This window comes from Furipterus horrens, unplaced genomic scaffold (assembly GCF_987537825.1).
Source record: "Furipterus horrens unplaced genomic scaffold, mFurHor1.1.pri manual_scaffold_12, whole genome shotgun sequence".
Classification (NCBI taxonomy): Eukaryota; Metazoa; Chordata; class Mammalia; order Chiroptera; family Furipteridae; genus Furipterus; species Furipterus horrens.
Window position 1 is genome coordinate 67,010,478 of NW_028327182.1, and position 15,567 is coordinate 67,026,044.

Consider the following 15,567-nt stretch of genomic DNA (forward strand, 5'->3'; position numbering starts at 1 on the left):
AAGTTAACACCTTATATTGTAACTTAACTATTTCTCTGGAGTAAACACATTTAATTGTTAAAAATATATATCAATACTGTTTTTGAATCTTCTTTCTTGAAATTCATAATCTAACTCCTTTGCAAGGAAAGATGGGATGTCGGAGGAGTCTATACAGCCCAGTCTTTGTGTCATTGACATTTCTGGCTCAGCTGTAACTTACAAGGCTGTAAAATGCCAGCTGAAAGTGTAAAATGTAAAACTCAATCCTACAGTTTGTATCAAAATTAGGCTAACTGGAGCCTCTTACCCAGTAAGGGTGTGTCCCTTCCTAGAACAGAAACAGTTGGCTGCTGCCATGGTGATCTTTGACCAGATTCTTCCTTGACTGTTATTTTTACTCCCTGCTTCAATAATGAGAGGCTCTTTTTTCAGTGTTGCAAGAACAAGCTTCTGTTCAATTTCCAAAAAAGTATTTAAAATGAAAATGGTGACTTGATAACCAAATCTTTGAATGCTGTTCTTGTCAAATTTAAAGTTTTGGGAAACAGAAGAGCCAGGAAATAAGTCAATCAGTGCAGCCAAGAGTGATAGAATATCTTTTCCACGTATTCTGCAAGCCTACTGGGTTCCAAGAATCATTCAAGTTGTTGGGTGTTAATTGGAAAACAAAACAGATAGAAGTTTCTGTCAGTGATTACATTACAACGAAGGGGAAAGACAGAGAAAATAATCAATAAGCATAATTATTGAGTGAATCATAACACTAGAAAGTGGCAAATGTATTGAATAAGTGAAAATTTTAAGGGTTAAGGGCAAAGAGAGGGGAAGAGGATATGTTGTTATTTCACATAAGGAGACTGGGGTAAGTCTATCTTCTTGAAAGCTCAATAATCCTTTATACTTTCAGTTTAAAAAATATTTTTCAGACATGGGTAGATATTTTACACATAAATTCCCTAATGTTGAGGGATATACTCTCATTATTCTGTAAGAATGGATCATCTTAATTTTAATGTTGAATTATGCTTTTCATAAGTCAAGTCCTACTTAAAAGAACTGTATTGGGCAGTTCTTTGTTATGGTGGGATTTTCTTTTAAAGGATATACATATTTCTGAAGAGTTAGAGAAGAAATATATTTTCCACAAAATAGAGTAAACAGCCACTATGAAAAACTCTGAAGTGGGCACTCAAATACACAGAAAAAAGGAAAAACAAAGTTATTGGGTGTGTTCCATGTGTAAACTCTGGGTTATGCCCTGTTGATCAATGATCATTTACCCTCTCAATAACCCTATTAAGTTGTCATTATTGTCTCTATTTGAGATGGTAGAATTGAAGCCCAGAAAGAGTCAATTCCTCCTCTCAACAAGCTAAACATCATTTAGAGAAATTAAGCAAAATTAATGTAAATTTTAAGATAATAAAATAAACACTAAGCTCATTAGCTTTTACGAAGCACATGTAAATTATGACCACAACTGATTCATACAACACTGTGAAATATATATTATTTTCATTATATAGATAAGAAAACATTTCAAAATTATGTCAGTCTTATGATTAAACAGCTAATTGGTTTGAGAAGTGAATTCATTATCTGTTGACTGTAAATTCTGAGTTTTTTCTATTATGCAAGCTGTTTGTGCTTACTGTTCAAGTAAGACACCAGATTTGAAAAAAATTACTGAGTCTTTTGAGATCCAGACTTTTATGAATGTTGTTACCAATGAGAGGGACATCTTGTTTGGAATCATAGAATGTTAGTAATGATGATAACAGACTAAAAGATTATTTACTCCATGGTAGAGAAGAGTTAAGCTGGATTTGGAAGATTGAGTAGATTTGGGTGAGAGAAGACTGTGTCCTAGAGTTTGGAAACAGTAATAAAACAGGAAAATAGAAAAAGTGTAAAAAACAGTCTTATTTTAGTGGGTGGAAGAGGCATAACACATGCCAACACCCCTTTACTCTTAAATGTTTAAGATTTTTGCAAGTGCTGATTGATTGAAGTGTTTTTACAAGTTGAGGCTTTCCTCCTCCTTCCCCTCTTCCTCCAATGGCTAGACTTGTGAGATAGGGGAAACTGAAAATAACTGCCTTTGATAGCTTCTGACACTCGTTGTGAAGTCAAACATCAATTCATTCTTTTTCTCTTCTAACTCCTGCTCTAGAACTTGTCAGAGAAATAAAGAATAAGAATTTCAGGAAAATAGTACACAGCCATTTGCTTGAAATAATATAATAACATGCTACACTTCTATAGATGAAGATTAAAAACTTTATTATTGAAGATTATTTGTTATGGAAAATATATTCAATATAACCATGGGCTCCAAGATTTATTATTAGAGGATCTAAGGATTATTGAAATGTTTTCTTTAAATTTATGAAATCTATTTCCACTAAGGCATTAATTTAAATGTATTTAATGTATTATAAAATTGAATGTAAGGATGAGTTTTTAAAGAATTATTTGGAAAGGTTGGATGTTATGATGTGTATTTTTTTTCTAAATTGTTCCACAGATTTTTGTTTTAGTCTGCTCAAACCGCACTGCAAATTTGTAAATAATGATTCTTAATATCAAGTGACTCACAGTCTAGAAAGAGAGACAGTTAAAGAAGTCATTAGTATGTATAGTGAAATGTATGCCAATAGATGTATGTATAAAATGTAGTAGGATCAGGGAAAGAGTTGATATTTGATCTGCACCCTGAGGGATGAGTGGGCATTTCACCAGAGGAAATGGCAGATACACAGCCAGCGGTGCATGAAGATGACCTCCTTTTATGAAAATGTGTGTTTAAGTAGAGCTGGGTGGGTGAGTAGAGTTCATGAGGCTGTGAGAGTAGACTGTTTTTGTGTTCAAGAATGACCACTGAAGAAATTATAAACATTAGAAAGACAAGATAAACTTGAGGCTTAGAAAGACAATTGTAGAGAAAATGCAAATTATGGACTAGGATCAGTAGAAGAGACACAACTTGGTAGTAATTGTCAAGAATGGCAAGGGTTAAAAAAATCTGAACATAGGGTACCCTGCTCATCATCTCCCCATTTTTATCATTCTCTCTCTCTCTCTTCCCTTCACTCATACGTGCTGTGTCCCTCCAACATCAACCTTTCTATTTACTCATGACTATTAATTTTGTCTAGAATGTTCCTATTCCCTTCTTCCTTCTAATTTTATTTAAAGTGTCACTGTTCAGAGAAGCCTTCCATTTCAGGTCAAATGTGCTTTTCTCTCTCTCTCTCTCTCTCTGTCTCTCTCTCTCTCTCTCTGTCTCTCTCTCTCTCTCTCTTTCTCCTCTCTTATACAATTGCAACTTTATTTCTGTTTTTATCATATTGATTCATGTCTGTTCTCCCCACTAGATTGTATGCTTCATGGGAGTAGGAATTGTGTCTCCTTTGTTTGTTCTCCCTAGCGAAACACATGACATAAATGTGCTCAGTAAAATTGTTGAATAAAATCAATGAGATATAGAATCTAAGTTGAACAAAAGTTAAAAATTCAAACCATTAGGATTTAATTATTAGTTGAATTTCAAGATTGGGGAAGAAGAAATCAGGCATGTATATAGTTTCTAGCTTGGGCAACTCCAAGGACAGTTATATAATCCATTAAGGGAGAAAAAAAGGAGTAAGAGGTGAGTGTGTGAAGAAAATAAAGAAATAGATTTGGGGCATGTTGAACTTAAGGTATCACTATGGCATCCATATAGAAATGTCTAAGAGGAAGTTGAAGATGTAACAGCCACTTGTGCAATTTATTATTACCTTTCTCTAGACATTCAGGTGTACTTTTATTTTTGGTTTTACCTTTCTTGACTTTCAGACATGTTTGCATATTGTTTTTCACTGGTAAGTTACTGATATCCAGTGACCTCTGAGTATACATTAATCAAGAAATATTCTAAAATAATGCAAAGAAGTCATGGCAAAAGAAAAAATAATTCCTGTGGAGATGATGACTCAACTATAAAATTAGTAATTTTAAATTAAAATATTTGGTCAGTTGTAAAAGAAAACAACATTAAATGAAAATGGTGGGGAGTTTCATTATTTTGATTTTTAGTTCTTAGTGTTTCTGAAGCTATATAAAGGGCTACCATTTTACATATCTACATTCTTTCAGCATAGAGCATAATTATATTATGAGTGATAAATGATAATGTCCAATTAATGCTTAAAAAACTCTCTACACCCACACACACAGAAAATCTTTAATTCAAATATTTTTCTTTACTTCTATCAACTGCAGTTATTTCTATTTTATTTTATCAACTCCTTTCCAGCCCTCAAAAAAAAAAAAAAAAAAACAGCACCCTTTTCTTACTTCCCCAAGGCCATTATAATACCACCATCTTTCTGAATTCCCCAGAATTGAAAACGTTTTTTGTTACTAGTTTTTATTTCTCCTTCAAACATATATAGTCATTAGTCACAAACTTTTCATTTTTTTCACAATTTATCTTGGATGCTTCATTTGTATAATTGCATTTTAGACCAAATTATTTTCATATTATATTTATTGCCAGTCAACAGCTGAAACTTGGCTTGCTATTGTCTCCCTTTTTGGCAACACATTCTACACATAGACACATATCTAATCAACATTTATCAGGCTGGCCCTTCTCAAGATTAAGAAGTCCTGTTTTTTTCTGTTTATTTCTCAATCTAGCTCTCTAAAAATTCTTTTAAAATGCTCAACTTGTACTGGTTTCAGAAGTTGCCACCCAAGCAAACTGCTTATCATTGATCAAATTAAACTTTATAATCCAGTTTTCCACACCTAAATTCTTGTATTTTCATTCCAGTAGAAATGTTTATCCCAAAGCAATTCTTTCTTCAATTTCTTTATAAATCTATACCCAGCATTAGGTCAATATTTAGATCTTTAAAAGATTTCTTCTAATGAAACTTTTCTATTTAGATAAGTGAGAATAACTGTAAAGAATTAGTAGGTGTAGTACATATGAATTGGGCAAATGTGTGATGTTTTTCATAAGGGCAACAAATAATCTGCAATAATTGCATTTTTTATGGTAGTTTTATACATTAGCTTGTTGAAATAAGTAAACAAGGTTCCAGTTTGAGAGGATTTATTTCCAATACAGAAAGCAATAAAACAGGTATTAGCAATCCCATGAACTTTCAAGCCCCTCTTTCTGATTAAATGGTATTTGAATAATATACTTAAGAAGGTGGCTCTCAAACTCAAAATGATTTTTGTATAGAAAATACTTAAATGTTATTTTAGTTGTGAAATTGGTTACATTTTATTTTATCAAATGTTGAATAATAGCAAACTATTTGTTGTGAAAGTTTTTATATTAGGCATTCTCTTTTGTAATCTATTTTTGTCATCAATATAATTTGTTTTTACAAATATTTTACTTGAAGTTCAATATTGTAAGTAAATTTTCTTATGCTGTCAAAAATGTACTTAACAAGAATAATTATCCATGTTTCTCAATTACTTCTATGTAATAAATACATATATAGTTAGAAATATATTTTCCAATCATACATAAAATGTTTTAATGCATGCTGTTGCCTTGCTTAGTTAAAAAGGTAAAGTATTCTTAAACTCTTGTGTAATCCCCTTCAATTGTAGTAAAGGGAATGATGCATAAAAGACTTATGAAAACCAAAATAATCAGTATTACAATTGTTATCAATATTGTGTTTTACATTGACTATGCAGTCTCAGAACTTTTGTGATTGGATATGTATGCTCTTGGGGAATATCAGCAAATACTATTCTCTTTTTTTTTTAACCCACCTTTTGTGAGCAATAATCTATAGTTAAGATCAGATCTATGCTGAATTGGAAAGAGTCCTAAAAGGCTGAACTGGAGGTAAGTGATAGCAGATATTAAATTTCCTAAGAATGAAGAGTTGGAATGTGAAGAGATAAGTAACACTAAGAGGAAAGGCCTGTTCTTATTTTTCGAACATTGTTATTGAACTGTCATTTTGATATCCCATTTTCTTTTCTGAAGAGTAGTGCTTCAAATTAACTTTTCTCTTGATAGAATGTTTTTTCCTAAAAAGTGTATTTCTGTTACTACATAATGAAATAGATCATTGTTTTTCAACATGAAGATTGTAGCCAAGTTTTAGTTAGGCTGCAGAGATTAAAATTTAGATATATTCACATCAGTTTAGTGGTGTTGAGGCCTCACTCATTACGTAAAACTCTTTCTCCTATAGGAGTTTTGGGGAAGCAGTAAGGGTAAGGGTTAACTGAAATAGGAAGTAATGTATTATAATATTTCTTTGGTCTTTTTAATCAGCTTCACTTGGTCTTCATGTTCTCATAGTGTCCTTATTATGTTTCTGGTTTATTTGGTGCAGTGCTGTTGGGAATAGCTAGCACTGCTACTAATGATAGTAGCGGAGAGTCCCTTTGCAATTATTATATACCAGGCATAGTACTAAATGTTTCATATGTATTATTTCATTTACTCTTTATAATATCCCTGTACACATAACAACAAAAGAAAGATAAAAATTTGGAAATTCGACTTTGATGTTTTGTCAACATCTTCTTTGTGTGGGGGAAAGATTAAAGCTTTAGATGTTCCCACCGACCCTTACTTACATCCCTCAGAGAAGCATCCCTTAGGTGCCTTGTGAGTAGTAATTTCTTAAGAAGTTTTTGTTTGAAAAATAGAAGCAAGTTTAAAATAGGTTTAATGTGGCTACTGTATATATTGTGCCCTTCAGACTGTAGCTGCATTGGATGCTTTGCTACTTATTTCTTCAAAGCCTCCTTGTTCACAACTGTTCTGCCTGTTAGGATGTTTTTACATAACTTCATGGTGGAGGGTCTACCATAGTAACTGCACTAATCAGTCACATTTTCCCTAACACAGACATGACCACCCTTGTTTTACAAATCAATAAAAGAATTACAAAGTAAAGCAAACAGTTCTATTGAATTGATCAGATTAACATAAAAATGTGTTACAAAACTTTCATGATTATAAAAGAATTGCATTATATTCCACCTTTAAATGCCAAGGGAAATTTCTTAACAGATTTTCTTATGTGATAACTCCATTTAACAGAATTCTTAGGTTAGCGCATTTGCACAGTCTCAGAATATCATATAATTATTATATCTGTTATTTCATGTTTTAAATATTAGAAATATTTTAATTAATCAACTGAAGCAGAAATTCTCAACTGTGTTCAGGTCTTAAAATCCATACACTGAGAAGAATATTTAAAGTATTTGCTTCAGTTCTGAATACAACACTTGCTAAATAATAACAAATTAAGATATCAATAATAGTTCATTAATTTAAAGTAGGCACGCTTAGGTTTATGTTTTATATTTTTCAAAGGTATTTACTGTTTTCCTTTCTTTTCCTACAGTCTACTTAGTTTGCTTTTACTTGATGGCATTTGTCTTTATTTAACAGAATAGTTATTCCCTTGACTATTCTCTGGAAAATTTTACTATACATTTAATATGTGATATGAATTGATTCTTCTCAGAAATTTAACTGATTAAGCAATCTTAGGGAAAATCTTCCATTTTAGTTTTTTTAAAGTATATTTTATTGATTATATTGTTACAATAGTTCCAATTTTTTCCCCTTTGTTACCCTCCACCCAGCAACCCCCTCCCCTGTCCCTCCCTTCCCCCACATTCAGTCCCCACTCAGATATCCATGTCCGTGAGTCATTTATACATGTTCTTCGACTAGACCCTTCCACTTCTCTCCCTCCCACCTCCCCCCTTGTTACTGTTAGTCTACTCCTTGTTTACATACCTCTGGTTCAATTTTGCTCATTTGTTTGTGTTTGTCATTAGTTTCCTGTAATAGGTGACAGCATAAGGTATTTTTCTTTCATTGCCTGGCTTATTTCGCTAAGCATAACTTAGGTTGTTTCGCTAAGCATAACTTAGGTTGGCTATTGTAAATAGTGCTGCTATGAACATTGGGGTGCATAGGTTCTTTTGAATTATCCTCTGCAGCACAAGTTGTTTATTGATTTGTTGATGATGGCCATTCTGACTGGTGTGAGGTGGTATCTCATTGTGGTTTTTATTTGCATCTCTCTGATGGCTAGTGATGTTGAGCATTCTTTCATATGTCTAAGGACCCTCTGTATGTCCTCTTTGGAGAAGTGTTTGTTCAGGTCCTTTGCCCGTTTTTTAATTGGGTTGTCTGCCTTCTTGGTGTTGAGTCGTATTAGTTCTTTATATATTTTGGAGTTCAATCCCTTGTCTGAGATATCATTGGCAAACATATTTTCCCATATGGTTGGTTTCCTTTTCATCTTGCTGATGTTTTCTTTAGCTGAGCAGAAACTTTTCATTTTGATGAAGTCCCATTTGTTTATTCTTTGCTTTATTTCCCTTGCTTTAGGAGATATATCAGTGAAAATGTTGCTACATGGGATATCTGAAAATTTCCTGCCTATGTTTTCCTCTAGGACTTTTATGGTGTCACAGCTTACATTTAAGTCTTTGATCCATTTTGAGTTTATTCTGGTGTATGGTGTAAGTGTGTGGTCTAGTTTCATTTTTTTTTTTTTTTTTTTTTTGCATGTCCCTGTCCAGTTCTCCCAACACCATTTGTTGAAGAGGCTCTTTTCACTTCATTTGATGTTCCTTTCCCCTTTGTCAAATATTAGTTGACCATATAGACCTGGGTTTCTTTCTGGGCTCTCTATTCTATTCCATTGATCTAGATGTCTGTTCTTATGCCAGTACCAGACTGTTTTGATTACCGTGGCCTTGTAGTATAGTTTGATATCAGGTATTGTGATTTCTGCTACTTTGTTCTTCTTCCTCAAAATTGCTGTGGCTATTCAGGCTCTTTTTTGGTCCCACATAAATTTTTGAAGTATGTTTTCTAGGTCTATGAAAAATGTCATTGGTATTTTAATAGGCATTGCATTGAATCTATAAATTGCTTTGGGTAGTATGGACATTTTAATGATGTTGATTCTTCCCATCCATGAGCATGGTAGATGCTTCCATTTATTTGTATCTTCCTTAATTTCTTTCTTTAGTGTTATGTAGTTTTCTGAGTACAGGTCTTTTACCTCCTTGGTTAAGTTTATTCCTAGGTAGTTTATTTTTCTTGTTGCTATGGTAAATGGGATTTTTCTTTCAGTTTCTATCTCTGAGATTTTATTGTTGGTGTACAGAAATGCCTTTGATTTCTGAATATTGACTTTGTACCTTGCTCTTTTGCCGAATTCACTTATTAGTTCGAGTAGTTTTTTGTGGAGTCTATAGGGTTTTCTATGTACACTATCATGTCATCTGCAAATAATGACAGTTTTACTTCCTCTTTTCCAATTTGGATGCCTTTTATTTCTTTTTCTTGTCTGATTGCTGTGACTAGAACTTCCAAGACTATGCTGAATAGGAGTGGAGAGAGTGGACATCCTTGTCTTGTTCCTGACCTCAGGGGAAATGCTCTCAGTTTTTGCCCATTGAGTATGATGTTGGCTTCAGGTTTCTCTTATATGGCCTTTATTATGTTGAGGTATGCTCCCTCTATTTCGATTTTGCTGAGAGTTTTCATCATAAATGGGTGTTGTACTTTATCAAAAGCTTTTTCTGCATCTATTGATATGATCATGTGGTTTTTGTCTTTCATTTTGTTTATGTGGTGTATTACATTTATTGATTTGCAAATATTAAACTATCCTTGCATCTCTGGATGAATCTCACTTGATCGTAGTGTATGATCTTTCTAATGTGTTGCTGGATCCGGTTTGCCAATATTTTGTTGAGGCTTTTAGCATCTATGTTCATCAGTGATACTGGCCTGTAGTTTTCCTTCTTTGTTGTGTCTTGACCTGGTTTTGGAATTAGGGTAATACTGGCTTCATAGAACAAGTTTGGGAGTCTTCCCTCTTCTTGTATCTTTTGGAATAGTCTGAGGAGGAAAGGAGTTAGTTCTTTCCTAAATGTTTTGTAGAATTCACCTGTGAAGCCATCTGGTCCAGGGCTTTTGTGTGCCAGGAGTTTTTTGATTACCGCTTCAATTTCACTAGTTGTTATTGGTCTATTCAGGCTTTCTGCTGCTTCTTTAGTTTTGGAAGACTATATGTTTCCAGAAATTTGTCCATTTCATCTAGGTTGTCAAATTTCTTACCGGTTGTTCATAATAATTTCTTACAATTCTTTGTATTTCTGTTGTATCGAATGTGATTTCTCCTCTTGCGTTTCTGATTTTATTTATTTGGGTCCTCTCTCTTTTTTTCTTAATTAGCCTGGTTAAAGGCTTGTCAATTTTGTTTATCTTTTCAAAGAACCAGCTCCTACTTTTGTTGATCTTTTGAATTGTTAGTTTAGTCTCTGTGTCATTTAGCTGTGCTCTGATATTATGATTTCCTTCCTTCTACTTGATCTGGGCTTTGTTTATTGTTCTTCCTCTAGTTCTTGTAGCTGTAGGGTTAAATTTTTTATTAGAGATTCTTCTAGCTTTTTTAGGTAGGCCTGTATTGCTGTGAACTTTCCTCTGAGCACTGCTGTGCCCCACAGGTTTTAGGTTGTTTTGTGTTCATTATCATTAGTGTCCAGAAACTTTTTGATTTCTTCCTTGATGTCATTGTTAACCCATTAATTATTTAATAGCATGTTATTCATTCTCCATGTGTTTGAATGTTTTTGAGTTTTTTCCTTGAGGTTGATTTCCAATTTTAAGCCATTGTGATCTGAGAAGATGCTTGACATAATTTCAATTTTCTTGAATTTGTTGAGGTTTGTTTTGTGTCCTACCATGTGGTCGATCTTTGAAAATGTTCCATGTGCACTTGAGAAGAATGTATATTTTGCTTCTTTGGGGTGAAAAGTTCTATATATATTGACTAAGTCCATTTGATCTAGAGTGTTGTTCAGTGCCTCAATATCTTTGTTGTTTCTTTGCTTCGAAGATCTGTCTATTGTTGACAATGGGTGTTAAAGTCCCCTACTCTGAGTGTGTTGCTGTCTATATCTTTCTTGGAGTCTTTCAAAATTTTCCTTACATATTTGGGTTCTCCTAAGTTGGTGTATATATATTTATAAGGGTTATATCTTCTTGATAAATTTTTTCCTTAAGTATTATGAAATGTCCTTCTTTCTCTTTTAATGGTCTTTGCTCTGAAATCTGTTTTGTCTAAATATTGCTACACCAGCTTTTTTTTCATGTCCATTTGCTTGAAATACTTTTTTCCATCCATTCACTTTCAGTCTGTGTAGATCTTTTGTTCTAAGGTGGGTCTCTTGTAGACAGCATATATGTGCGTCATTCTTTATAATCCATTCAGCAACCCTATGTGTTTTGATTGGAGCATTTAATTCATTTACATTTAAGGTTATTACCGATAAGTACTTATTCATTGTCATTTTCCGCCTTTGTACTCGTGTTCCTCTCTGTCTCTCTCTGTTTCTTCATCTTCTTAAAGCAGACCCTTTAGCATCTCTTTCAATGCTGGTTTGGTGGAGATGTATTCTTTTAGCCTTCTTTTGTCTTGGAAACTCCTTATTTCACCTCCATTTTGAATGAGAGCCTTTCTGGGTAGAGTATTCTTGGTTGTAGGCCTTTGTTTTTCATTGCTTGGAATATTTTTTGCCATTCCCTTCTGGCTTGTAGTGTTTCTGCTGAGAAATCTGATGATAGCCTTATTGTAGCTCCCTTGTATGTTATTAGTTGTTTCTGTCTTGCTTCTTTTAGGATTCTCTCTTTGTCTTTGAATGTTGCCATTTTAATTATGATGTGTCTTGAAGTGGGCCTGTTGGGGTTCATTTTCATTGGGACCCTCTGTGCTTCCTGGACTTGCGTGACTCTTTCTCTCCTCATGTTAGAGAAGTTTTCTGTCATTAGTTTTCAAAGAGGTTTTCTATCCCTTGCTCTTCTTCTCCTTCTGAAGTTCCTATGATACGGATATTATTACATTTCATGTTGTCCTGCAGCTGTCTTAGAGCCTCTTCAGTCTTGTTCATTCTTTTTTCACTTTGTTGAACTATCTGTGAGTTTTTGTCTACATTGTCCTCCAGCTTGCTGATCCGATCTTCTGCTTCCTCTAGCCTGCTTTTAATTCCTTCTACTGTGTTCTTCAATTCAGAGATCGTATTCTTCATTTCCTCCTGGCTCTTATTGATAGCTTCTATGTCCTTTTTCATGCTGGTGTAATTCTCAGTAAGTTCCTTGTAGTTTTTCTGGAGTTCCTTGTAGTTTCCCTGGAGTTCTTGGTAGTTGCCGCTGAGCTCATTGAGCTTCTCCATAATCCATGTTTTGAATTCCATATCTGATAGTTTGCTCCCCTCTATTTCATTTAGCACTCTTTCTGGGGATTCTACCTTTCCTTTCGATGGGGGGTTGTTTCTCTGTCTCCCCATTTTTGTGACTCCTATTGTTTGTTGGTGCTTATTAGAATGATCTGCACTTCCTGGATCTGCTTCTGGTGGTGTCAGATCATCTACCAGTCTGGCCCTAGGCAGCCTGTTGGAGACTTCCAGGGATCTACTGCCTTTGTCTAGCTTCTTTAGTTGTTAATCTATTCAATCTGTGATTAGCCGTCAGGTTTAAGGACTGTGGGTGTGGCAGCTTAATTCCTGTAGGCAGGGCTTTTGTTTCCCCTCAAGCTGATGCCACTTGGAGGGGAATGGTTTGCCTGTAGTACTGGGGATGAGTCAGCACTGGGACCTGGTCAGCTGCTCCCCTAGTTCTCCCTTCAAAGCCACCACACCAAACTCTCCCTAAGTGTTTCCAGTCCTCTCTGCCTTCCCTCTGCTTGAGCCCAGGGTAAGTGGGGGCCAAAATATTTTAGTATGTGATCCACTTAAGAGCTTTTTTTCTCCTGCTGTTTCTCTCTGGCTAGCAAGAAACCCTGTGGCTTTTCGCTTTTCACAGCTGGATACTATTTTACTTTTTACTCTGTTGCTGTAGGCTGGGAAGCCCAGCTGGGGGTTTAGACCCTGCCCTTCTTAGGGGGAACCCCTGGCTGCTGAACTGTTTCTCAGTTTCTTCAGCTGCCGCTTGTGGGGGCCCAGCCAGCCCTTCCACATCTCCGCACTCCCTACTGGTCAAGTTGTGATGTAGGGCCTTTTCTGTCTCTCCGTGTTTATAAGACTTCTCTCCAGCTAGTTTTCGGTTGGTAATTCCAGATGATTTCTCCAAAATTAAGTTGTAAATCCAGACTAGTCCTGGGAGGAGGTTAGTGTAGTTTCCACTTACTCCTCCGCCATCTTGGATCCTCCAGTTTCTCTTCCATTTTAGTTTTAAAAGATATCCTATCTCTACTCTTTTTGGTCCAAAAACTTTCACGGAAGGCCGACTTTGGCTCTGCAGTAAAATAGACGGGGTTTTTACCTCAGGATCTGGGCAAGTTGGTTACACTTTTCAAGACTTTGTTTTCAATATATAATTCTTAGGAGTTTTGTGAGGTTGGATTTATATCTGCTCCATAAATATTAACAATTTTTATTTCTTAATAATACTAATAGTATTTTTAGTACTAGTGAGTAGTTATTGTTAGATCTTTAAAACAAAAAGTCATTTTAGAATATTTTGACAGTTTAACTAGCACAAGTATTTGGTAGACTTGAAAAACAAATAACAATGATTAAACTTGTTTTTTATATGTTAACATTTTAAAACAAGTTAGGTTATGAACATTTTAAAGCAAGTTAGGTTAAAGTATAGAGATGTATTTTTACAGCATATAGTTTTCCTAAAACATGAATTTCAAGCACAAATTTAATTTTAAGTACACGTTATAATAAAAACCTGGGGCAAATTTCATAAAGTGATGTGAAGAACAATATACAAGCTATATAGAAAGTATAATATATTTGGTGTTACTGGTGAATGAGTTTGTAGCTTTGTCTTCTCTGAATCATCTTAGTTCTTTTATTATTTCTATTCAAGTAACTAAAATGATACATTTTTACTTTTCAGTCACTCAAGACTGCTTGCAACTGATTGCAGACAGTGACATGCCTACTATACGAAAAGGTAATAAAATAGTCCCTGTAATTTTTCCACTTAGAATTCAGTATATTTCAATTGTGAATTTCAAGTCCAAAGACTATATTCAGATCTCAGCTCAAATCAACTCTCTTCCTCTAAACTTTAGTTAGATGTAAAATAATAAACAAATTTATTCAAAGTAATTAGGGAATAAATATTTAGGTTAATCTAATATTTTACAATAAACTTATCTTAGAGATACTAATACTTAGAAATTTTAAATAATTAGCATATGATGAAACAAAATCAATACTAAAGTAAATTTTATTTTTTATTATTTAGAAATTATTTTGGCTTCTACAATGCCTCAAGGTCATCTTCACGAATATTAATTGTCCTATTAGGTTGTAAAAATCATAGTAAGATGAAGTAAAACCAAAGATATCATAAACATCTTAATTAATTTATTAATAATGATATATGTACAAGTAAGTAATATAAAATATTATGATAAATCTTCAATGTGAAAGCATTGCTTTATATTTTACATATAATAGTTAAGAATATACAGTATTATATTACTGTGTGAGCACTGGAGCTCAGCAGTGACTGAGATACCTATGGTTCCTTACATTCATGGAATTTACCTTCTGATGAGGGAAAAACAGAAAATAAAATGAACAAATAAAATGTAACTGCTGCTCATAAAATTAAATGCTATTGAGAAAAATAAAGCAGGCAGGGGGCAAGGGAATGTTTGGGCTGTGAACCATAAAAGGGAGTTCAAAATGTCAGGAAGTTAAGCTGGAGCCAGGAAAGGGGAAACAAGAACAAGTCCAGATAATTAATTTGGATTGGATTTTGTAATGTTTCCCAGGAGTGCTATCTTGCATCTGTATTTTTCTCTGTGACTTTAATTATTTTAAATGTAACACAAATATTAAACCACTTGAAAATCCATTATTACTTATTACTCTGCATTTTCCAAAGTCATATGTTTGTAACTTTTAATAGGCAATTAATTGTTTCCTAAGAATTGAAATTAAGCCAGAAAAGACCCTAAGGACCAAAGATAAAATTTGAAAAATATATAACTTAGAAATGATTTGTTTTACTCATTTGGCCAAAACCAAATGCTATGAATCACACAAAAAGATACAACTGATACTCCATTGTGAGTATGAATTGCACAGTGTTGTCATCTTTTTGGCATGGTGGCCGCTCTCCACTGATCCATGGTGCTCAGCTGAGTGCTTTGCCCTTTGGACCCATGGATTGGCCTTGTGGTGCCAGCAAGCCTTGGACAGTATGTAAATGTGAGTGAGCATGTACATTTCAGCAGTACTGCTTCACTGTGCCCTGTAAGTTTCAGTATGTTGTGTTTCCATTTTTATTTGTCACAAGATATTTCTTAATTTACCTTTTATTTTTTTGCCCATTAGTTGTTCAGTAGTGTGTTGTTTAACATTCATGCATTTATGAATTTTCCAGTTTCTCTCCTCTTATTAAGTTCTAGTTTCAAACCATTGTTGTTGAAAAAGATACTGGATATTATTTCAGCCTTTTTAAGTTTGTTGAGGCTTAGTTTGCACTCTAACATTTCATCTATTCTGGAGAATTTAACTTGTGCACTTAAGAAGATTGTA

At 34.1% G+C, this 15,567-nt stretch overlaps 1 protein-coding gene across 1 annotated transcript in view; it reads left to right on the forward strand.

The window, feature by feature from the left end:
- The window catches only part of TNFSF13B (TNF superfamily member 13b), a 61,513-nt gene that overhangs the window by 6,282 nt on the left and 39,664 nt on the right, over positions 1 to 15,567 (forward strand). Inside the window, exon 3 of the mRNA XM_090258593.1 lies at positions 13,910 to 13,966. Coding sequence (XP_090114719.1) covers positions 13,910 to 13,966 — 57 coding nt within the window. The remainder of the gene's footprint in view (positions 1 to 13,909; positions 13,967 to 15,567) is intronic.